The sequence below is a fragment of the Phodopus roborovskii genome, unplaced genomic scaffold (assembly GCF_943737965.1).
Source record: "Phodopus roborovskii unplaced genomic scaffold, PHOROB, whole genome shotgun sequence".
NCBI classification, from domain to species: Eukaryota; Metazoa; Chordata; class Mammalia; order Rodentia; family Cricetidae; genus Phodopus; species Phodopus roborovskii.
In genome coordinates, this window is record NW_026126459.1 from 6715869 (window position 1) to 6739744 (window position 23876).

The 23876-nt window shown below is 48.7% G+C and overlaps 2 protein-coding genes across 6 annotated transcripts; both read left to right on the plus strand.

Annotated features, from left to right (window-relative positions):
- The first annotated feature begins 468 nt into the window (after positions 1–468).
- On the plus strand, positions 469–3576 carry LOC127225624 (uncharacterized). Its single transcript, XM_051189106.1, has 2 exons — positions 469–602; positions 2097–3576. The coding sequence occupies exon 2, from the start codon at positions 2116–2118 to the stop codon at positions 3574–3576; it is 1461 nt and encodes a 486-aa protein (XP_051045063.1). The 5' UTR covers positions 469–602; positions 2097–2115.
- A 2679-nt stretch (positions 3577–6255) lies between these two features.
- On the plus strand, positions 6256–22275 carry LOC127225855 (neuronal-specific septin-3). Of its 5 annotated transcripts, XM_051189474.1 has the most exons (12): positions 6259–6487; positions 10933–11124; positions 12603–12731; positions 13149–13230; positions 13529–13666; positions 15256–15373; positions 15760–15855; positions 17305–17404; positions 18893–18944; positions 19226–19319; positions 19694–19750; positions 21669–22275. In XM_051189474.1, the coding sequence occupies exons 1-12, from the start codon at positions 6478–6480 to the stop codon at positions 21732–21734; spliced, it is 1134 nt and encodes a 377-aa protein (XP_051045431.1). In that variant the 5' UTR covers positions 6259–6477; the 3' UTR covers positions 21735–22275. The 5 variants fall into 5 exon arrangements, with proteins under 5 accessions (XP_051045430.1, XP_051045429.1, XP_051045431.1 ...); XM_051189473.1 differs by lacking the exon at positions 21669–22275 and having other exon boundaries at positions 6256–6487; positions 17308–17404; positions 19694–19849; XM_051189472.1 differs by lacking the exon at positions 21669–22275 and having other exon boundaries at positions 6258–6487; positions 19694–19849.
- The last annotated feature ends 1601 nt before the right edge of the window (positions 22276–23876 follow it).

Below are 23876 nucleotides of genomic sequence, written 5' to 3' on the forward strand. Positions count from 1 at the left end.
CTGAAGCAAACTGGATCTCAGAGGATTGTTTTGAAAGGTATAGATGAAAACTCAAAATTTCCAACCTGAGGCAAGATCTCAGGAGAAATGGCCACAGATGGCCCCAACTTCACCAAACTCATAGGTGGTTGCAGAGGGAAGATAGGAGGGAAGTTAGCATGGGGCAAACAGTGTCATCACTGTTGGAGTAATGCTCTTCTCTCTTACTGGTGATACCGCTCAAGGGACCAGTCTTGGAGACAAGAACACATGGGTAGGTGGGACACCAGGGCATCCCCTCCCTAGGTGGCCCTGTGTTCAGGGCAGCTCAACTGGCTGACTCCCATAGCTCTGTAGGATTCCAGAGACTCAGAGCAGCCATTCATTGCCACCCACTCTCCAGTCAGACTTTCCCTGCCCAGAGCCCAGCCCAGCTGCTGGGGATGTAGCTAGAGAGAGAAGTCAGGAGAGAGCTGGGAGGCTGAGAGAGAGGACCTAGAGAAAAGAGGTCTCTGAGCCAGGCCACATGGCTGGCCTCTGGGTACAGAGGAAGGGGCAGAGTCTGCAATTGGTCCAGCTCCCTGACTGAAAATTACCTGCCCCTTTTCTGTCTTCTGATCAAGGTAGGTGTGTGTGTGTGTGTGTGTGTGTGTGTGTGTGTGTGTGAGAGAGAGAGAGAGAGAGAGAGAGAGAGAGAGAGAGAGAGAGAGGACATGTGTGCACCTGAGTACTGGGAAGGACAGGACCAAGGTGTTCATGGCACATGGGGCTCAGTGAGGAGGTAGGGATCTGGTGACACAGGAACAAAGTGATCTCAGAAGTCCCTGCTCTTGGGCTTGTGGCTAAGTGCAGTGTGAACATGGTGTGCCCGGGTGCATGTGATGTGGACAGTGGGAAAGAGGTCAGAGCTGCAGGATTGTGCCAAATGGAGAAAGGGCAAAGGCTGGACAGCAGGGTACAAATGCAAGGCTAGAGGCGAGGGCTTCGGATGTCATTTAAGGTACAATGAGGGTACCCAGACTTTCTGCTTTTCTGTTTCCTGTTCCAAACTTCAAAGAGATGGTTATGACATCACTTTCCTCTGCCAGCCCCTTATACTCAGATAATTCTGCCCACCAGCATTGGCCTGGTTCCCCAAGCAACATGTCTAGCCTGTGGTGTTGAAAGTAATGGAAGTAACTTTGTCCCAGAGGCTGAGTTATATGCAGCTCTGAGAGGCCACCAGCCAGCCACCTGGGGGAACTTGGAGACCACTTCAGGGAGTATGGGTCATCTACCCAGACTACCTGGCAGTATTGAGCATCAACCTGGATACCCTCTTCTCTCTCAACTCCCTTCCTGAAGGAAACCTTCTCCAACTTCATCCCTGGCCCCCTTCACAGCCCACAGAGCCCCTTAGTCATGCCCTGCAGACTGCCTACTCTCAATCTCATCTCCAACCATCTCCCTTTCAACCTGCCTTTGAAAGGTTGTTCCTAACAGCAGATGGGAGCAAGTTAACTTGCAGGACCCAAACAATTTTGCAGCCTGGCCTGGCCCCTGTTTACCTTCAGCCTTATCTACAATCTGGCAGGCACAGCTTGGGAGCCCCATGCTGGATTTTCAGAAGGAGGCTTCATTTTCTCACTTTTGGACTATCCTTAGGAGCTGCCCAATGCCAAACACAGCTGACACCCAAACTGACTCAAGGCTTCCCCTAAATGTCTCTCCCTGCTACTAGTCCAGCTCAGGGCTTCTTTCCTGGTTTGGTACAGAATTCCTTAATTCAAGAGGCAGACTGTCCTCCTCCAGGGCTCCTGCATATGTATGTGCCTTCCATACTGCTGTCCAGGGATGTATGTGACCTCTATATGGCTGTCCAGGGAGAAAGGGAGAGCTAAACCCCATCCTGGGTTCTTTCAAGTCCAGGGCAAATTGCTCATTGTCAGTCCGCTGAATGGGCAGGTGTGTGTTAATCTGTAGCAGGTGGACACTGTTGGGCTGTAAGGATACACTCTACTAAGGACTCAACAAGCCCCAACTAAGACTCCTTCAGGCTGGCAGTGCCATCTGCTGGTTAGGAGGAGGAGAGTTGAGACCTCATCCTTATCTACCCTCCTCTCTAGTGATTGCCTCAGGGAAAGCCGAACAGCCTTCATGGACCACAACTTTGCACCTCCTCCTCCTCCTCCAGAGATGCAGCCACACAGGGCTCCAGGCCCCAGAACTTCTTTCTCTCGCAGCCACTTGCTGGGACGCCATACCCACCAAAAGCTCCCTGGAGATGTGTCCCCCCTCATCCCTGTCATCAAGAAGACTGTCCATTTGGATGCCTTTCCCCAAAGCAATGTCCTACAGACTTCCAGCCAACCAAGCCTTAGATCCAGGGCCTGGAGTATGTCCCAACAGGGCACTCTAGGGTCCCTGAGCTCCATGCCCCCCAATAGCTTTATGCCCAGGAAACTTAGCTCTATTTCCTTCACGATTCACCAGAATGTCCAAGCACGGCCCCTAGATGCCTCACTTTCTCGTTGGGAAGAGTTGCCCAATTTGGGCAGGGAGGCTATGACCCATGGAGAAGGGAGGCTGTCCACATCAAGATCACCACCCATGGCCCAAGTGCCAGAGGTCAGGACCTCCTCTGATGGCCATAGGAACCCAGATCTTAACAAATCCAATAGGACACCCTCAGGGGATAAGCCCCTGATGTCTTCATATCTGTCTTTACCTTTCCAATCTCAGTTCACTCAGAGTTCAGGCTCTGTGGGTCAAGTTCAAACTAGAACCTCTCCAGGAAGAGGCAAGTCCAAGCCCAGGGGTATTCCCAGGTCCCGAGCATACCTCCAAAGGGTTACCACTCCCACAAATTTGTCTGCTGTGGGCACAAAACTAGATATAGCCAGAAATTTAGGCACAATGGCCATCAATAGACCTGATCTGGCTATCAATATGCCCACACCAAACCCATCCAGAATGGTCAGAGGCACTGAGCTTCCTATTCTAGGTGCCAAGATGGGCATGGCCATTGACTTACCGATAGCATCCAAGGCAGGAAAAGCCACAGATTCAGTGATAGCAGGCCCACCCAAACTATGCATAGGCATGAATTTAGCTAGAGCAGGGACACACAAGCCAGACCAGGTTCTGAATTTGGTAACTGCAGACTCAGACAAGCTGGAAAATGTCATGGTTATGAACAGAGATTGCTCAGCCATGGCTTTGGAAATAACAGATCAGGTAGATCTGAGCATAACCAGGTTGGACACAGCCACAGCTCTGGCTAGAGCTAATATTGCCAAGCTGGACACAATTACAGATTCTTCTGTGTTGGACACAAGCAGACTGGGTACAGCCGTGGACCCAGTTGTGCTAGTTTGCCCAGATCCAGCAACTGATGAGACTGAGCTAGACATTGTCAATCACCTGACCATTGAAGATGCTGCAACCTATTCTGTGATGCCAAGCAGAAGCACAGACACTGGCCAGGACCATACCACTGAAGATGCTGCCACAGAGAGTGCCACAGAACCTTCCTCACTTGACCTGGCCAGAGAACCCAAAGGTAAGTGCAAGAACTTGGTTGGGGAGGTACTGTTGCTGGGGATCAGGGTGAAATAGTCTCAATAGGTTGGGAAGGAGAATGGGGACTCTAGGGTCAGAATCAAGTGGGTGGCAGAAAAGGGGACAAGGGTTGAGGGGCTGAAGAGGAGGAGTATGGCCACTGAGCCATGCTACTAGAAGTCTGGCTGAGGGAAGCCACCAGGAGGAAGGTTTACAGGTTAAGTTGTGGAGAAGCAGTTAGGCTGAGTCCTCTCTTGACCATGATCTTGGCTTGCTTCTTAGCTGTCTGAAAAGTCAGGACAATTAGGTGAGTCCAGCTTTAAGGAAAGTCTGAGTTGGAGGCCAGCCTGGTCTATAGGATGAGTTCCTGAGTTCCAGGATAGCCATGGCTACACAGAAAAGTCAAAGCAAAACCAAGCAAACTAAAGTTTACTGCACAAAAACACAGACAAGCTCTTCAGTCAGCTGTGTCTTAATCTACTAGTAGTCTGATATCCCAGTGCTTCTGTGGGTGGGATATAATGATCTTAGGGAGACCTAAATCAAATCACAAACAGATTTGTAGGAGATCTGGTATTTCAAACGTTTGCCAGTGTTTGGGAGGTACAGGCAGAAGGATGAGAAGTTCAAGGTCAGACTTACCTGGAAGTCTTTCTTGGCTGCAGTTCTTTTTTTTTTTTTTAACTTTTTATTTATTTTTATGTGCATTGGTGTTTTGCCTGTATATGTGTCTGTATGAGGGTGCTGGATCCCCTGGAGCTGGAGTTCAGACAGTTGTGAGCAGCCATATGGGTGCTGGGAATTGAACTCAGGTCCTTTGGAAGAGCAGTCAGTGCTCTTAACCTTTGAGCCATCTCTCCAGTCCATTGGCTGCAGTTCTTTAAAGCTGAAGAGGTGTGTGTGTGTATGTGTGTGTGCAAATCCAACACAGATCTATAAACAGGTCAGCACAAGGGCTAGGAATCCTGTGGAGGTTTGTGGCATGCTAGAAGTCAAACCAGAGTTAAGTGGTGGCAGTACATCGATTGGAAAACAGACCTGGCCAACTTTGAGCAATCTCATTCACATTTCCAAAGCTCAGGTTCTGGGTCAGGAGGAAGGCTTGGAAATTGCCCAGTCCAGAGCTTGAACTGGGTCCTGGGCTGTCAAAGCCTTTCTAATCCCACTTGGCAAACAACCTAGTCCTCACTTTGCTATGTGGCCCCAGCTCTCTCTCCATCTTTAGCTCAGCTCTCTTCTGAAATACAGACAGCTACATCTGCTGAACTCTCCTCCACCTGGATGTCTCCAGGACATGTCTAGATGCAGGGAGCCCTCCTTTTTTCTAGAACAGTGGTTCTTAACTCCCACAGGGGTCACATATCAGATTTTTACCTTATAATTCATAACAGTAGTGAAATTACAGTTATGAAGTAGCAATGAAATAATTTTATGGTTGAGGGTCATCATGTCATGAGGAACGGTATTAAAGGGTCGCAGCATTAGGAAAGTTGAGGACCACTGAGCTAGAAACAGTGGCTGCCCTCCCCCATCTCCCTCTCTCAGCTGCAGGCACCACTCACCTTTGATCCAGTGATTGGATCCCCTGTTTTCTTTCTTTTTCATTCCACTCTGTCCATTCTCAGTCCGATTTATGTACCTCCTCTGTACTTGACCATGTGGTTGTCACTTTTTTTTTTTTTTTTTTTGAGACAATGTATCCATGTGGCTCTGGCTATCCTGGAACTAACTCTGTAAATCAGGCTGACCCCAATGTACAGAGATCACCTGCCTCTGCCTCCGGAGTGCTGGGATTAAAGACACGGGCCACCACACCCCGCAGCTGTTACCACTTTGTATCCTTCTGCTTCTTCTGTCCTCCATAAGCTGCTACAGGGACTTAGCTATTTGGTGGCTGAATTTTAAAGTCTCACTATTACCACCCCTAAAGACCACTGCTCAGCCTACCTCTCCATACTCTTAGCTGAGGTACCTCTTGTCTGTTATCTTTCCTGCCTCAGTCCAGCGTTCTGAGTTATCACCAGCCCACCTCTCTGCAGCCTCTGGGCTTCGCTGGCCCCGTTACCCTTCTCTGGAGAAGGTCCTTTTATTCTTTTTTCTCATTGCCATTTACCTATTCACGTTGGCCCTCACCTGCTCCAAAGCTCCATGGTGCTTGTTTGCTTGCACCCCACAGCACCTGTGTGAACTAGCTTTCTGATTTCTGTTAGACCCCAAACCTTTAAGGTCAAGAAGTTTTGGTCATCCTCAGCTCTGTGCTGCCAGGGTCGACCAACAAGCCATCTTCAACGTATCAAAGACCAAAAGGTGGGTAAAGGAGGCTCAGGGAAGTTCCTGATTAGTTCAAGGTTATAGGGCTTAGCATCCAGGCTGGGAGCTGGGCCTGGAACCCAGTTCTCTGATTCGGAGCTCTGTCAGCAACCGCGCCTGGGCAGAACCGCGGTGAGGCAGCGCAAAATCCCAATCACCGCGTGACTCACGCACGCGCACGGTCACCGGCAGCTGCCACTGATCTCCTACGCCCTGGACCCGGTAAGGGGTTGGGGACAGTTTCTAGGGAGGGAGACAGGGATTGCGACGCAGGCACCTTCCCTGGCCGAGCAACCCAAGCTCCGGTACTTGGTCCTGCGTGCTGGCGCGGGAGCCGCGGGAAGGGGAGGGGCCCTCGGCGGGGCGTACAAGCGCTCGAGTCACGTGGTGCCGGTGGCAGCGGCAGCATCGGTGCGCGCGGGCAGGAGCGGCTCGGCGACGAACGAGTGGAGGCGAGGTCCCGGGTGGGCGCGGGGCGCAGGGGCGGCGCGGCCGGGTGGTGGGTCGGGCGGGTAGGTGGACGGCGCCGAGGGGCGAGGCCTGGCTGCAGGGGCCGCTTGGTCCAGAGGGAGCCCGCGCCCGGCTCAGCCTTGCAGCCAGCCCCGCGCCCTGAGCATCTCCCGGAGGACTCGAGACAAAGGAGGATTCATGTCCAAAGGTAGGGCTGTCGCTTGGGCGCCTGGCACCGGCCGGGAGGAAGCTAAGGCCCAAAGCGCTACGAAAGGGAGGGTTTGCTGTGCTGAGGACCCCACGTGCAGTGACATACGCACGGACACACGCACACCAGGTGGCACACTTGGAAGCACAGTCTCGGGAAAAGGCACACACTGGAGCTTGGGGAGGTATGGAGATCCAATGCTTAGGGAAAGCCCCCGCTGGAACACACCAGGACACGCACAGCATGTACTCCAAACATGGGTACCAGACCATCTACAACCAGTTAAGAGACCTGTGCGCTGACACATCAGTCAGTCCCCTTCCCCCACATAGAGACCAAGCGCAGAGACAGGCACCAGCTGGTGGTCTCCAAGGGAACTCATTGGCTTCCTGACTAGAATGGGGGAAGGGAGGGTGTCCCTGGACCCTTTGCTTCTTTTAATGGTGAAGGAAGGGTTTTTTTTTTTTTTTTAGCTGTCCAGGGCTGGAGCTGGGATGGACTGGAATTGACTTTGCAGTGGGGGGTGGTTTTTTAAAAGGCTGGTGGTTATCAAGGGGCTGGAGAAGACCCCCTCAGCTTGGGAGGGAAGAGATAACCTAGCATTAAGCTAAGGAGGCAGGTATTATTTTAGAAAGGCCCCTTTTCCCATCAACACCTTTCCGACAGAGGGGTGGGGTCTGTGGACCAGACAAAGACAAAGCCATTCATTTTCCTGTAGGAGAAAGCATTATATCCTTGCTTTAGGGATGGAGTGTGTTGTCCTGTGGGGTCAGAGCTGAGTCAGGTGGACTGTCTGTCTTCTTGGAGCACTAATGGGGCAGGTGGTACCTAGCAGGGTGCCGCAGACAGATATACCCCTCTCTGGGAGGGCTGCGAGCTTAGGAGGGACCCCCAAGAGCCATCTAGCTGCATTCTGCTATGAGCCCTGGGTGAACTCTTCCCTACTCTTGGGAAGCCCTCTCCACCAACCTCAGATACAGGGGATGGAGGAGGTCTCAATAGGTGTACCTAATATAATCATGGCTCACACAACAGCTGTTTGTTGGTAGGGCATGGGGTGCAGGGGGCATGGGCAGGAAGCAGCTTCTGAGGAAGGAGAAAGATATCTTCAGAGACTCCTGCCTTGTGGGGCTTTCATTCATCCGCCATTCATTCATTCATTGTTGAATGTCTACGATATGCTAGGGTGCACTGGGCACACAGAACAATAAGGCATGGCTCCTCAAAGAGGGCTGGAAACCAGCACATATTCAGTGATAGGTCATTTACATTCATGATTTTGTATGACTTTCACAGTAACCTTTGAGAAGAAAACCTAGACTTATAGCAATCATCTAGCTGGGATTCATGCCCATTCAAGGATGACCTGGTGGGACCTGGGGAACAGGGGAGCAGGGGATGGAAGCCACAGAGGCCAGCTCTAGGATAGCATTTGCTCTGTACCCTGGAGGTCCTGGTTTACTTGTTAGGTACCCCCCCAAAAAAAACAGTGGATCCTCGGGGGAGGGGGCAGTCGATGATCTTGTCTTGGATACAAATATATCCTTGGCATTTAACGCAGCACTTGGTTTAGTTAGGCTTTCATTTGACAGTATTTAGGATGACCTGGAATGAATGCATATGCTAAGTATCTAGCAGCTACAGGGGACTGAGGCAGCACACCAAGAGGGGCAGCCATATTGGATGGGAAGGCTTCCAGTAAGGGGAGTTACTAGGCTGGGAGTTTTAAGGGGGTACCAATATCACATCTATGGTACTTGTGGCATTTGATCAGTGGCAGCTGTTAGCCTGTGACTGACATGTAATTGGCATGTGGTTGGGAGGAGGCTGACTTGATAGTAGGTGCTCCTTATGTTGCTCATCATGGATGCTAACACTGCTCCTTGGAAGAATGAAAGTGAGAGCCACTTATCCCCTCCCTCCCACTTACATCGGGCTTGCCATAGCATCTAGGGGTTGTTTGAGCTTCTGGTCAGCTCCCTCTTTCAGTCAGGGTCTGACAGACAGAGCTGAGTAGGCCATGGTAAGGACACATGCTTTAGAAACATTTATAACCCTCGAATATACAAGTACTATTACCTGCCTCCCAGGTGGCTTATGTCACAACACAGGCTGTGGGTACCAAATGTGCCTAGCAGGCACAGAGGAAACCAAAAGGGCCAGGCTATAAGAACAGCAGGATGGAGAAACGGGGCACTGGCTCCCAGGGCAGATGTGCTAAAGGGGGACATGAGCTGTATGTCGAGTGGAAGAGCTGGCCCAGGCTGTTCAGAGTCAGCTGTCACAGGGCTGAACCAATCCTGCTACCTTCTGGAACCACCTGGTGGCAACAGCTTCCTGGGAAGCAAGAGGGAGCAGAGCCAGGCTCTGGGGAGGTGTTGAGGCTTTGAGAGGGTTAGCTGTGCTGAGAGGGACATGGGAAGGAAGTTTCCCATCAGGGAAGAACATCGTGCCAGGATCAGGGGAAGGACCAGGTGGTGGGGTACAAGAGCAGATTCCTGGCTGGGCTTGGGAATGGGGAGGGAGACATGTTTTCACTTCCTCCTGCCCATCTGCTGCTCCTTCAGCCCTCCTCAAAGGCTGAGATGCAGGATGGTAATCATGAACTGTAAGGCTTTAAAACGGCACAGCTTCTTGAGAGCATGGCAGCAAAGAATATGCTTGTGAAATTAGCAACCTGGGAACCTCCACTTCATAAATACTTTCATGTGCACACTTTCAACCCCCTTATAGAAAGCTGAACTTGAAAAGGGCAAGGGTAGCCAGGCAGTGGTGGCACATGTCTTTAATCCCAGCACTCAAGAGGCAGAGGCAGGCTGATCTCTGTGAATTTGAGGCCAGTCTGGTCTACTGAGTTCCAGGACAGCCAGGGGCTACATAGTGAAACCCATCTTAAAAAAAAAAAAAAAAAAAAAGGCAAGAGGGCATGATGGGTCTGTGAAGCTGAAGCTGGACTCTGGGCTTATAAGAATCGTATCTCATGTGTGCTCACCACAGCCTTAGTCATGACCCAACTATTCTATGGAGGAAGAAGCAGGCTGGTAGAAGGGAAGTGGCTTGCACAAGTCTACAACCTGACAAATAGCAGAGCCAAGATCTTCTTTACTTCATTCCCACACCTGTTTTCCAGAGAGGGAAATGGAGTTGATCTCTTCTAGAACTTACCCTGCTGGACAGTGACCTGCCGTGTGTGAGCATGGCCATGGTCTGCCATTGGAGACTTTTGACTTTCTTTAGGGAGGGCTATTTCCTCAGCCTCCCCACCCTCTACTTACTAGTATGAGAGTGTTATCTTAGGCAAGGAGCAGTCCTTGTTTGAGTCTCATCCTTTCCTTGCTGGCTCTCCAGGTTCAAAGCTTTGCATGAGAGGTGTTGGAAAACCCTCTGCTGTGAACTACTTTTACTTTATTTTTGAGACAGGGTTTCCCTTTGTAGCTTTGGAGCCTGTCCTGGAACTAGCTCTTGTAGACCAGGCTGGTCTCGAACTCATAGAGATTAGCCTGCCTCTGCCTCCCAAGGGCTGGGACTAAAAGTGTGCAGTACCACCATCTGGTTCTGCCCACTAGTTTTGAGACTCATGGCACAGAGGGGAGACTGGGGCTGAAGGCAGAGCTTACTCTACAAAGAAAAGTAGCTCTGATTGCTTCTAAAAGACCAAGTAACTGAGGTCATTGACAGTTAATAGATAGTAGACCTGGACCCTAAAGGTTCTTTGTTCCTTACTTGGCAAGATGCAGGAAAGGTAACTCAGACATTTCCTAGATCAGCACTCTTTTGGGATGGAGTTGTCCCCAAGAAACATTTGTTACTCTGTAGAGATACTTTTGGTGGTCACAGGACACAGGACAGCCTGCTACAATAACTATCCAGGTATCAGTAGAACTAAGGTGAAGGAGCCTTTGGCACACACAGATGCAGTACTTTGGAGCAGTGATGTGCTTGAACATGTCCAGCAACTGGAGAAACTGTTTGGGGCTAGAGAGATGGTTCAGTGGTTAAGAACACTTATTGCTCTTGTAGTGGACCTGGGTTTGATTCCCAAAACCTTCATGTAAATCCAATTCCAGGATGGTCCAGTGTCCTTTTTTGGTCACTTGGGCACTGAATACACATGGTGCACATTCATATGTTCAGGAAAACACTTATTATATACATGAGATGAAAATAAATAAATCTTTACATAAAAAACAAACTGAAGAACCTGGTACTGGTATAGATTTTGCAACTGACCTAAATAATATTCTTGGGCAACCCCTTCCCCCCCCCCCCCGCCCCCGGCATCAGTGTTTTCTTCATCTACACAGTATGGGACCCAGACTGGATGATATCATGGTCTCTTCAGGTCCCAACTCTGTGACTCCATATCGAGATACTATTGTGCCTTTTATGAAACCCTTGTTCTCCTGCTGCTCACCTTGCCTATTCCTCCCACCTTGGCTTTTCAGGGCTCCCAGAGGCCAGGACGGACGCAGCTATGTCAGAGCTGGTACCTGAGCCCAGGCCTAAGCCGGTGGTGCCCATGAAACCGGTCAGCATCAACTCCAGTCTGCTAGGCTACATTGGCATTGACACCATCATTGAACAGATGCGCAAGAAAACCATGAAGACTGGTTTTGACTTCAACATCATGGTCGTTGGTATGGAAAGCCATGGGGTCAATGAAGGCCTAGTGGTGGGCAGCGCCAAGGATCCCATTTCTTTACCCAGAATGGCCTGGCTTCTCTAGGGTGAGCTCTTTCTAGGAGGGAGGATTTCATCATGCTGATCACAAAGTCTGGTCCTTTCCTCCTAACTGGCTGTTTCAAGGTTGGGAGATTTGGGTGGATGCCCATCCTGGTTTCACTGCTAGATGAACATTGACTGCCTCTTCATCACTCTGAGCCAGCTTTAAGTCTGTGGAATGGGTATTGTCAACCCTTTCCCATCTCTAAGAGCTGTGAGAGGATTGGGTAAAAGATAATCTTGTTGTTCACACCTTAAAGCTTCAAAATTTTCCAGGGTCTTGGTCAATGAGTAACATTAGTGAGTAACAGTATATAGCAGGGAGGGACATTTGCCTAATCTGAGCTGTTTACTAGGTATGGAAATGGAGTGAAGCATCCTCCTCCCTTTCTGTTCTCCCATCTAATCAACAAGCCCTGTCCCTTTAATCTTGTAAAGATCTCCTAGGCCTGTCAGCTTCTGCCCATTCCTAACTGCTACCCTAGGCCAGCTCACCTGGGTAGCTGCAGCTACTAGACTCAGAGCTGATCTGTGGCAGAGTAAGAACCTTGGCCAGGGTAGAAATCATCCAGATATTTTGCTACAAATACATGAACTGAGCTGACAGTGTGCTCTGTGACATGGATTATCTGGTACCAAAGTCTTAGCTTAAGAATCAGATATAGTCCAGCTGGGCAGTGGTGGCACACACCTTTAATCCCAGCACTTGGGAGGCAGAGGCAGGTGGATCTCTGAGTTTGCAGCCAGCCCAGTCTACAGAGCAAGTTCCAGGACTGGATCCCAAGCTACAGAGAAACCCTGTCTCAAAAACAGATAACCAACCAAAAAACAAAACAAAGCCCCTCAAGACCTCCTCTGCCCCCCAAAATAAAAGAAAAAACAAAATCTCAACTGGGGAGGAAGTCAGCTCTGCTGTGAGATGCACAGGACTGATATGAAGAGTGATTTAGGGGGTGGGGATTTAATTCTGTGTTAAAGATCCTATTAAGCACAATGTCCTGGTTTCCAGTCCCCATACCAGGGGTTAAAAAGAGCAATTTTCCAAACAGATGTGGAAGAGCTCAGGCACTGTAAGGCAGGATCTGAATGCAGAAGGAATATTGTTCTCACTCCAGTGTTATTAAGGATGGAAAACACAAGCCAAACCAAATTGAAAACTACATCTTACACATACACCTCACAAATGCACAGGTTGTGCCTTCTCCCAGTGGTCCTGGGGCCCATGAAGAAACATGGAATCCATTCCTACCAATTGCTCATCCCCAAGGGGTGTTTAAATAGGGCTTGGCTTGGATCACAACTCAGGAGCCCTGTAAGTTCACTGGAGGGCTGTGCGGCTTAAGAGGTAGATGTGTGGCCTGTCTCCCTTTCTCTGTCTCCTCCCTTGCTACAGGTCAGAGTGGACTGGGCAAGTCGACGCTGGTCAACACACTCTTCAAGTCCCAAGTGAGCCGAAAGGCCTCCAGCTGGAGCCGGGAGGAGAAGATCCCTAAGACAGTAGAGATCAAAGCGATTGGGCATGGTGAGGACTAGGCTACAACCCTCTATGGGCATCTTTCTGAGGGGTTGATGCCAAGTAAGAGAAAGGGGCTTACTGGGGAATAAGATGTAAAAGGTAATTAAGCCCGAGCTTGTTGGTACAAACTCTGTAGGCTGCTAGGCCTAGATATTGAGGTGCGAGTGGGGAGAGCATGTACATGTAGAACCGGAAGAGGTGGGTCTTGAACTAGGTGATAAAGCCCAGGGAGGATTTAGACAAAAGTAGACACAGGAAGAAGTAGGGGAAGGGAGAAGCATGAGTGGGAGAAGTATGTAACCTTGACTTGACTAATATATTAGCTTCTTCTAAGAAGTGTGGGTGATCCTGGCCAGCAGGCTGCAGGGCTTCTGGGGTCAACTATAGGACTGATTTATTTGATGCTCTTTCTATTCTCTCCAGTGATAGAGGAAGGTGGTGTCAAAATGAAGCTGACAGTCATCGACACGCCAGGCTTCGGGGACCAGATCAACAATGAAAACTGGTATGTGTCCACTTCAGAGATTTTGTCTCTAAATACTCTACTAGGAAAGCATAACACAGATTCATTTCCATTGAGAACTATCTGCATCCTCCTGAGAAAGATGCTGGGTCCCCTGGGAGAATTCTACCCATGCTACCCATCCATGGGAAAGCCATCCCTGGGGAGGTTGAGGGAGAACTGGTCATCAGGTAGAGAAGGGAGGGTAGGATATAAGGTGGATGTGAGGCGATTGGGACCTGACTGAGCCTAAGAGGCACTCCTGAGCCTTTTACTTTTGATGTATTCTCCCACCCCTCAGCTGGGAGCCCATTGAGAAATACATCAATGAGCAGTATGAGAAGTTCCTGAAGGAAGAGGTGAACATCTCCAGGAAGAAGCGCATCCCAGACACTCGTGTCCACTGCTGCCTCTACTTCATCTCCCCCACAGGACACTCGTATGTACCAGACCCACTCCCACTACTGGGCTTTGGTCCAATATGTGTCATTTGTGCCCAGGATTGGAGAATCCATACTTGGACTTAGCTGGGGAGGGCCAGATGGCTGGAAGGTTGGCCCTGTAACCTTGGGTTCTCTAGATTTTCTGTAAGAAAGTAAAGCTGACCATCACTGACCACCCTCCATACTGTTTACTGATGTTACAGCCCAACTGTAGCAGCAGAGAGAACTTGAACAGAGGGTACCCTTTTGTTCAACAGATACTTGCTTTGGACAAGGCTTGGGGTTTGGGGGTGGCGAGAAAGTAAAGTAGGGAGAGCCAGGACTACTGGACTGGGGCTGGTAGGGAAGCAAGCTGAGGAATTTAGCTGTAGGTATCTAGATAGCGGCCATTCCAGCAGGAGGGCCAGACATCCAGAGATGAAGGCTGTGCTGGGAACTATTTGTAAGTCGCGGATGGGCCCCAGGATAAGCAATGAGGGAACAGGCAGAAGTTAAGGATCTCGGTGGTATTTCTAGCCCCTTCCTGCAGGCCAGTGTGTCTCTCTAAGCCCCTCTTCAGGGTCAGAACTTAAAGTTTTTGAGAGGATGACACATCAAGGTAGACCCTGAATTTTGAAAGAACCGGGGTACCCAGCCAATGTTGAGTAATAAAGGTTGTGAAATTAATAACCCTGGGTCAGACCTGGGACCTCAATAAAACAAGGGGTTTTTTTGGTTGGTTTTGTTTTGTTTTTTAGAATGAGTGCTGGGAATTGAACCCAGAGCCTCACACATGCTAGGTAAGCACTCTACTATTCAGCTATATTCCAGCCCTCTTTTTACATTTTTTTTTTAAATTTATTTACTTATTATTGAGACAGGGTTTCTCAGTGTACCCTGGCTGTCTTGAAACTCACTTGAAACTTTAGACCAGGCTGGCCTTAAACTCAGAGATCTGCCTGCCTCTGCCTCCTGAGTGCTGGCATGTGTCACCATGCCCAAGCCCACTTTTTATTTTTTTAAGACAGGGTTAGTCTCATTTAGTTGTCCAAAACTGCCTTGAACTTACTCTGTAATTCAATCTGGCCTTGAATTTGAGATTTTTCCTGCCTCAGCTAAAATGATAGTTTTAGCTTTTCTTAGACCTTGGTCCACAGTTAGTGGAAAGTATCAGACAATCCTGATTTTAATGGGTCCCTCAGGCTGCAATTTAGAATCAGACTAGGGTTTGAGAGCCTGGCTCTGCAGGATGGAATGTGGGGGCTGAAATGAGGCCATTAAGAAGAGTTCAGTTGGTAATGGCCATCATGTGTGTACCCCAAAGAAGGAAATTCTCAGGTCAGAAAAGGTGTCATGGAATGACTCGGGGGTGTTGAAGAGAGGCATGCTTTACATGGAAACTGAGGAAGGAGAGGGGAGCTTGACTATGACAGGTTAAGGGACACACAGTAAGTGCTGAAGCGGTGCACATGAGGGAGGGGAGAGGCCACAGCTGCATGGCATCAGATTTTCAGACCTGTCCTTTCCCAAGGATGGTGTTGAGAGGAAGGAGGCTGAGTTGGGAAGGGTTGGTGGCTCTGACATCCCTGCCTTCTCTGGGCCCCAGCTTACGACCACTTGATCTTGAGTTCATGAGACACCTGAGCAAAGTGGTGAACATCATCCCTGTCATTGCCAAGGCTGACACTATGACCCTGGAGGAGAAGGCCGAATTCAAGCAGAGGGTAAGCAGCCACCTCGTCTTTCCCTGTCTGTGCTTCCTCCCATCTACCATTTCCTCCACTTCCACTCTACTCTGGTTTCCCACTCTAACTCCCTCCCACTTAACCATCCAGGAGGCAAGGGCTAGAAGTTCCTGGACCAAAGGTACCTCCATGGAGTCCCAGGCTGCCTGTCAGAGCCTTCCTTGCAAAGGGGAGTAGAGAAGATCAAGGTTGTGAGCATGGCCTGTGGCTCTGGACTCAGCTGTGCTGTTTGTCTGAAATCCCAGGGGTCTGAGCCTGTACTCACAGACTCCTCTTTCCTCTCAGGCTGGGCTGTGCCTTTTCTTGGGATCTTTCTGTTGCCCAGGGCCTGGGGCTCACAACACTGTACTACTTTGCCCCTCCAGGTTCGCAAAGAGCTTGAAGTAAATGGCATTGAGTTCTACCCTCAGAAGGAGTTCGATGAAGATTTGGAGGACAAGACAGAGAATGACAAAATCAGGGTATGTGTGCGGGGCCCTTTTCATCACCCAGATGTCCTCAGTGCCTCTGGGATGTGCCTTCAGGCCCTTCCTCCAGCTTTTTTCCTCAACACATCCCCTTGCCACTCCATCTGACCCAGACTTCCGGAAGTGGGGAATATGGTGACCCTCACTAGGACAGCAGGGTTTCCTGTACCCAGTCCCTTCCATCACCTTCCCAGGACCTGGAAAAACCAGTGTCAGGTGATGGGGCACCAGGCAGGGAAAACATTGGGTTGGTGTCCAGGGCAATCTGTGGTCTAGTCAAAGTTTCCCTCAATTTCTCCCTCTCTAAAATATAGAGGCCGGACTAAGTGAGTGGCTTATAGGCTTTCTCTCTCCCTAGAAGAACTATATAAAAACAACCAAGGACAAATGAGGTCACTGAGCCCGAAAAGGTGCTTGCTGCCAAGGTGATGACCCGATGAGTTGGATCCCCAGGACCCATGTGGCAGAAGGAAAGAGCTGACTCTCAAAAGTTGCTCCCTGATCTCTGTACACACTTGAGAGAAAACACACACACACACACACACACACACACTTTGTGTAGTGCTGAGGAGCAAACCCAGGACCTTGGGTATTCTAAGCAAGCACCCTATCACTGACCTGCATTCTCAGCCCATAGTCCATTCTTAATGCCAAAGCAGTTTACCTTCATCATCTTTCTGCACAGGTGGCTTAATTTTCCGAAAATAGCTCTCCACATATGTGTCCTCAGTGTACATACATTACTCACGTGCTGCATGAAGAGATTTTTGGTCAGTGTAGGGTCACATAAGACAGTGCCTCCCTGCAGTACTCTCACCTGGTGACATGGTAACTGTCTTATTAGTTTGCATACTTCTGTGCTGTGAGTTCACCCTATGGCACAATTACCCAGGAACTTTTCTCGGAACTTACTCCTGTCATTAAGTAACACATGACTCATTTATCTAATGACAATGACAAAGACACAACAGGCAGATAAATTCAAGTGCTTGCCCTGATACAGCGTTGCAGCTTAGAGCCCTGAGAGTTCAGTGGCTGGGCATCTGCCAGTAGGTTCCATGGGAGCCACATAACACATCTAGGAATCTGGCTGGTGCCTTGGGGGGGGGTGCCGTTTGTGAGAGTCTGTGCTAGCTAGCCCACAGAGCTGTTACCAACCAAACAAAAATATGTGCTCAAGCACAATGAACTGTAAAGTGCTCTCTAGTTGAAGGGAAGCCGGCTTTGTGAGGCTAACCAACCAGACAACAGTGTAGCCAGGGTTGGGCCCAGGACTTGGGTCCCAGCTCAGCCTTTTCAAGGGGACAGAGTCTTGTCCTTACCCCCAGGAGCATCATTGAATGAGCAACAAAATTAGTTGTGAAAGGCTGTCCGGCCCTTGGACATTCAGTTTGGAGAAGAGGACTAAGCATGCATGCCGGTTTGTGCTTTTCCCCTATCCAGCAGGAGAGCATGCCCTTTGCTGTGGTGGGGAGTGACAAGGAGTACCAAGTGAATGGCAAGAGAGTCCTTGGCAGAAAAACCCCCTGGGGGATCATCGAAGGTAATTCAGTACATCTCCTGGAAGAAGTGGCTAGCCAGAGAGCAGCTATTAAGCATCAGGGGGTCAAAGTGCTATTCTGGGATATTGATGCCAGCCTGTTGCTGCCAAAATATGGAGCTTACAGTCTAGGAAGCCAGTCACAGGCAGGAAGCAATGACACCATTTAATATGTGACCGGGTGGCAATGACTTGGCTTGTCAAATGAATTTATAGCCCAGAGAAATTATTGAGGGTGGAAAAAAAAAAAAGGAAAGGCTTTCATATGTGATCTGGCAAAGTGCCAAAGGGTGGTTGGGATATTGTGTTAGTTATTATGAATAGATGTGACCTTAGGTGGGATATGGTGACTCTGAAAGTTTTTAAGAAGTTACTTCAAGGGTCTCATTCAGGGCTGCAGAGTAGTTCAGTGATAGACTGCTTGCTTAGCATGTGCTAGGCCCTGGGTTCAATCCCCTGTACAACACACACAAAACCAAACCAAGAAAACAAACAACCCTTTGTTTAAACATGGTAACCCTGTAAGGAGCACACAGCTGGTTCCTGTCTTCAGAATGCTAATCTCGGACAAGTTAAAAGCTTCACTTTGCAAAGGTCACACAGTTCCCACCCACTTCCAGCAGCTGTGTTGGAGACTAAGCCCAGAGCTTTTCATATGCTAGTGAAACTTGGACTTCAAATTTGGATATTTTCTTTCCCAAATCACTGTCTTGAGTTGTTTATTGTTAATAATTTTTGGGGTTCTGGTAATAGAACTCCGGGCCTCACTGTGCTAAACAAGTAAATGTTCTATCACTGAGCTTAATCCTTAACTAGTGTTTTTTATTGAGGCAGGTTTTTACTGTGTATCCGTGGCTGGGCTTGAACACATGATCCTTCTACTCTGCTGGCTTGCAGTGGTAGACCACCATGCTCACCACACCCAATACCTTGGGATTTTAAAAGTTGAGTGTGATCTTTGAGAGCTGGTTCAGTTATGAGGTCCTGTGTGTTTTACTTTCTTTCAATCATCTTAGGCCTTCAAAAATTTCTTAAACTCCCACATTAGTTTTTTGTAAGATGTGGAATAAAGCCAGTCTATATTGAGATTCATTCTACAGTATCTAGAATAGTATTGTGCCCATTATATCTGATTGATTTGTTCAGTTAAAAAAAAAAAAAAGACAGGAAGGGGACCAGTACACTAGTGAACAAACCTCTGGCAGAGCCACAAAGAACCTGCCCCATGCTCGCTCACTCTCACTCCCTCTCTCTCCCTCTTTGGTTTTTCAAGACAGGGTTTCTCTGTGTAGCCCTGGTTATCCTAGAATTCACTCTGTAGACCAGGCTGGCCTCAAACTCATGGAGATCTGACTGCCTCTGCCTGCTCAGTGCTGGGATTAAAGGCATGGGCCATTGACCCCTGGCATCTCATGCTCTCTTTAAAGTTGCCTACTTTCTGGACTGTACACTAGTGAAACAGCCACCCATTTTCTTCTGTTTTGTCCGCAGTGGAAAACCTCAACCACTGTGAGTTTGCCCTGCTTCGAGACTTTGTCATCAGGTAAGACGTTCTCTCCCTCCCCCGGTGGCAGGTTTAATGTTTTGGGATGGAGGGTCATCTGCTCAGATTCACATCCTGAGTTTCCATATCCCTCTGTCAGAGCTTTCTGGTCAGGTCTCAAAGGAGGAGGATGTTGAAGAAGTGTCATTGGCTCTCAGGAGTGGGTCCCGGTCATTGGGTCTGCTCTACTAAAGAGATGTGTTAGCCTCAGAGGTGGATCACTTCCCCCTCTAAAAACCCTTAATTGTATCCCCTATCTCTTTTTTTACTGTGTCCTTCAGGACTCACCTCCAGGACCTCAAAGAAGTGACCCACAACATCCACTATGAGACTTACAGGGCCAAGAGGCTCAATGACAATGGAGGCCTCCCTCCGGTGAGCGTGGACACAGAGGAAAGCCACGACAGTAATCCATGATGACCCCTTCTTTGTGTTATCTGTCATACATATCCTACTTCTCCAAACACACACACATCCCAGGCACCACCTCCAGCCACCCTTTCCTTTCAGCTCTGTCCTGCAGACCTGTCTGGTGTTTGTGGAGTATTCTGTCGTGTGTGTGTGTGTGTGTGTGTGTGTGTGTGTGTGTGTGTGTGTGTGTGTATGCGCGCCTGAGTATGTGTGGTGCTGCGGGTGGTGGTGGTGGTGAGGTGTTTTCATTGCCCTTTCTGGAAAGTCCTTTGTTAGTTTGCTTTCTCCATGACTATCCATACTGTCTCTTTTTTTTTCTTGTGCTCCGGAACCAAAAGCTGTGCGCCTCACTCAAGAGGTCTGGGGAAGGTTTTATTTTAAAATGCTGGGAGCAGGTGAGCCACAGGCAACTTGTTCTTACTTCTGACCCACCCACAAACTGGGGCTGCAAGTCTTCTTCATGGACAGGTGGCTGCGCTAGCCCACGGTGAGGTGTGGGGTTTGGAACAGCCCTCACTGTAGGTTGAGGTGGCCTGGACTAAGGCTAGAACTTCTTGGAAAAATGCAAAGAAAGGTCATGGGAAGCAGAGAAGAATGCTGGGGGGGTTCCTGCAGAATTAGTGCCTGGAAATGGAGCTCCACCCTTGGGTCCATGTCAAGGTCATTATTGAATAGTGCCATCACCGCTACAGACCACCGCTTTCTGTGCTCGCCCTGCCCATAGTTCCAGACTGGTTGGTTGTCTCCTCTTCCCGATTTCTCTCCCTGTAGTCTCCTTTGCCTCCTTTCTTTATATATTCACACATTCTTCATCCTGCCTGTCTCTGACCTTTCTTTTCCTTTTTAGAGTAATCTATGTTAGCTTCATTTCTATATTTAGAAATCATGCCAAGCCTACTTTCTAAATTGTCTTTCTGCTGTCCTAAAATAAAATTACAACTAGGGGCTGAAGAGATGCCTCTGTGCTTAAGAGCAACTTCCACTGTTGCAGAAGACCCAGGTTTGGTTCCCAGCACCTACTTGGCAGCTTACGGCTATTTGTGACTCCAGTTCCAGAGGATCTGACACCCTCTTTTAGCTTCCATGAGCATGGTATATACATACATACACGGAGACAAGCTCTCCTATGCATAAGATAAAAATAAGTAAATATTAAAAAATAAAATCACAAGTCAAAGCATGGGACAAAACACACTGAGATTGCAAGAGAAATCAGAGCTACAGAGACTAGAAAATCCAGTTTCTGCAACTGAGCACTGAAATTTGCCCTGAATTTGGGAGTATCCCATAGGCAAATAGGGGAAGTTGGTAACTTGGGCTGCCCCCCAGTGCTCTGTTCAAGGAAGCACATATACTGGTCAAGTGAGGCAGCTTTTGGTGGCGGACATTCTATTTGTGAACTAATTTTGAAGTATCAGAAACAATAATATATGGGATTTCTTAGGGGGCTGGACTTTGGAGACAAATTCTAGGACTTATTTCCCTTTCTCTAGAGCCTTCTTTCTGTGTTAGGCTGGCTTTTCTGTGGCTTCCCCCATATACACCCCACTCACCCTTTCTCTGTCCTCATTTGTCTATCTTTCTCTGCGCCCCCCCTCCCCCAATTCTCCCACCTTCCGATCCTATAGATGTTCCCAGGGACACCCACAAGCATACATTTACCCTTCTCTCCCCTATCAGGAGCCCTGCAGTTTTATTAATGCATAAGTCCACTGCTCCTTGCACGCACACGTTATTCTTCTTTTAGTTTCTAAGGCTGCTTTAAGGAAACAGCACTGGGAAAGGGAAGAGTCCAAGGGATTCTGTTTACAATTGATCTTATCCACTATCCATCTCCTGGTCCAGCCTTACTGAATGCCAGCACTTATAATCCCAGTCTTTTATCACTCAGGGTTAGGGGAAACAAAAGAGAGGGAAGACCCATGATTCAGTGACTGAGTGGAAGAGGAGGGAGTGATCCGATCTTGTGGCCCCAATCCTATGGTCTTAGTCTTTCCTGAAGACTGCTCTACCAATCTAACCCTCATTCCTCATCTCCATTTTCCCACAGTTACTCCAGAGTAGGCATCTGTCAGGCCAGAGTGTTAGCAGTGTTATAGAGCTCTCTGAATACTCCAGGGAGCTGTTATATATGGTGACATGGAACTGGGCACCCAGGGCCAGCAGGGGATAAGGATGGTGGGCATTGTTAGGCCAAGCAGGAGAATGGTGCCCGAGCCCCCGTGGCCTCACTCTCCCTGGAGAAGCTGTCTTATGTGTCTGCTATGACCTGCTGGTCTCCACACCCTCAACCGCTCTTAACTCCCCTTGCAGGGAGAAGGCCTCCTGGGCACTGCCCTTCCGCCTGTGCCAGCTACCCCCTGCCCCACTGCTGAATGAAGTCCATTTCAAGCGCTGCTTCTCCCTCATTCCTCCCAGCTGTAACTGCTGCAGGGCCAAGCCCCTTTTAATGCCATGCTTGTCCAGCCTACCACCACAGCCCCTCTCAACCCTCCTTAGCAGGTGAGAGGGGCCAGCTGCCTCTAGGACAGTAGCTTCTTCCCTCTAGCCAAACTGCTCCTCTCCTAATGGAATGGAGTTCCTGCCAGCCAGCATTGCCCTGCTCCATCGTCTGTCAGCAGCCCCAGCCCATGTGTAGGGAGAAGGAACTCACCGAGAGCTTCTCCAGCCCTTGCAAGCCCATACCAGCGACTTGTCACGTCTCCAAGGGAACCAGCATTGCTTTCTAGCTATTCATCTGCATGAGTACTCTCTTGGCTCCCTTAAATGGCCAAGAAAGCAATTTTCTGCTTGTCAGAGTCACTGAGGTCAGCTGTGTGAGCCCCCCTGTGGGACAAGGGTGTCTCCTTCGTTGCTTAGAGGTATTTATAAGGGTGATTCATTACAGATGTTGGGGAGCAAGGGGGCTAGGGTCACTTAGAAAAAAATCATCACTCATGTTGTGTAAACAATCTGTTTACTCCAAAATATGGCCGTTTGGGAAGTGATTTTCCTGAAAAGAGGTTGCTGGGTTTGATTTCCTTTTCCCGTCCCCCAAAAAGAGATGAATTAAACACACACAAGAATCACCTAAAACCCATAAGCTATACACTTTAGGAAGAAAAATAGCCCCCTTTTGTACATTTAGCAATAAGAGGGATCTCTTCCCACCTACCCTGACCATTCCTTCTCCCATCCCCCACCCTGTTAATGTGAGCAATGAATTATCCTGACCACAGATGGTTGCTATAGGCTAATGGAAAATACTCAATGGAGGGCAAAGCCCCCAGCAGATGCATGAATGTTTTCGAATGTCGGCTGCCACTGCCCCATACACTGTGTCTTTATAGAACCCTCCCTTGGCCACTTCACCTGGATACAACTTGCTCAAAGGCTGGTGACTTGTGGGCCACTCATCTACAAGTCCTGATGGAACAAGAGTCCCAAGCCTAGGGGATGCAAGAACAACCCATTTTTAAAATGTTAGTAGTCCCAGCAAATGTTTTGGTGATACTCCAGATTAATTTTCCAATTGAAAGCAAGCCAACAGACACTCAGACTGGTCATGTAAATGTTGCTAGCCTCTGTGTTGTACAACTAAACATTGCTGTTTGAACAATAATGGCCTGGTCTTTGTGTTATTTGTGTTCCCTGCTCTTCCCATCAAATCAGCCACGAATGACATCATCTAACCTGTGTGTGAGCTAGGGACCCTCTTGGCAAGAAGTAGCCTCAGATATAAAAATTGAACATATGAGAAGTATTCATGTGTATCCATTCTTTTCCTGGAACTTTGTAACTCCAGTGACTGGGAGAGCTGACATTTGGTCTCACAGGTCTTGTGTTTTCCCCCAAAGTATTTAGTTTCATTTACTTCTTAGCATCCCCTCTTTTTTCCTCTGAAGGCATAAGAACCAATGAAAGCCTTGTCTTGGCTAGAAAACATTTTACTATGAACATATTAAAAATATAAAGGGTCCAGTGAGATGGCTCAGCTGTGAAGGGGACTTGCTGTCAAGACTGACAACCTGAGTTCAATCCCTGGATTCTACATGGTAGAAAGAGAATTAACTTCCATAAGTTGTCCTTTGACCTCGATATGTTTTTATGCATGTGTGCATGTGTGCGCACGCGCACGCTCACCCACACACACATAGTAGTTCAAATGGGAGATGGGTCAACTAGTAATAGTGATGGTTGTACAAGCATGAAGACCTGAATTCAGACCTCTAACACCCACGTAAAAAACACAGGTATGGTCCCATGCTGACCTGTGGCTTGCTGGTCACAAGCCTGCTTCCAGGTTCAGTGAGATATTCTTTCTTGAGGAAGCATAGAAGAGAATGATAGGACACTCTCTTCTGGCCTCTTCAAGTGCGCACAGGCATGCACAGCCAAACACACATGCGCATATATACTACTCGTACACATGAAGTTAAACACTGGCCCTTTTCTTGAGTTTAGGATGAGTTTACAAGCCCCACTTGTAGCTTATTAAACATCACTTTCATCTGGTTATTATTTTCCTAAATTTTAATGTGA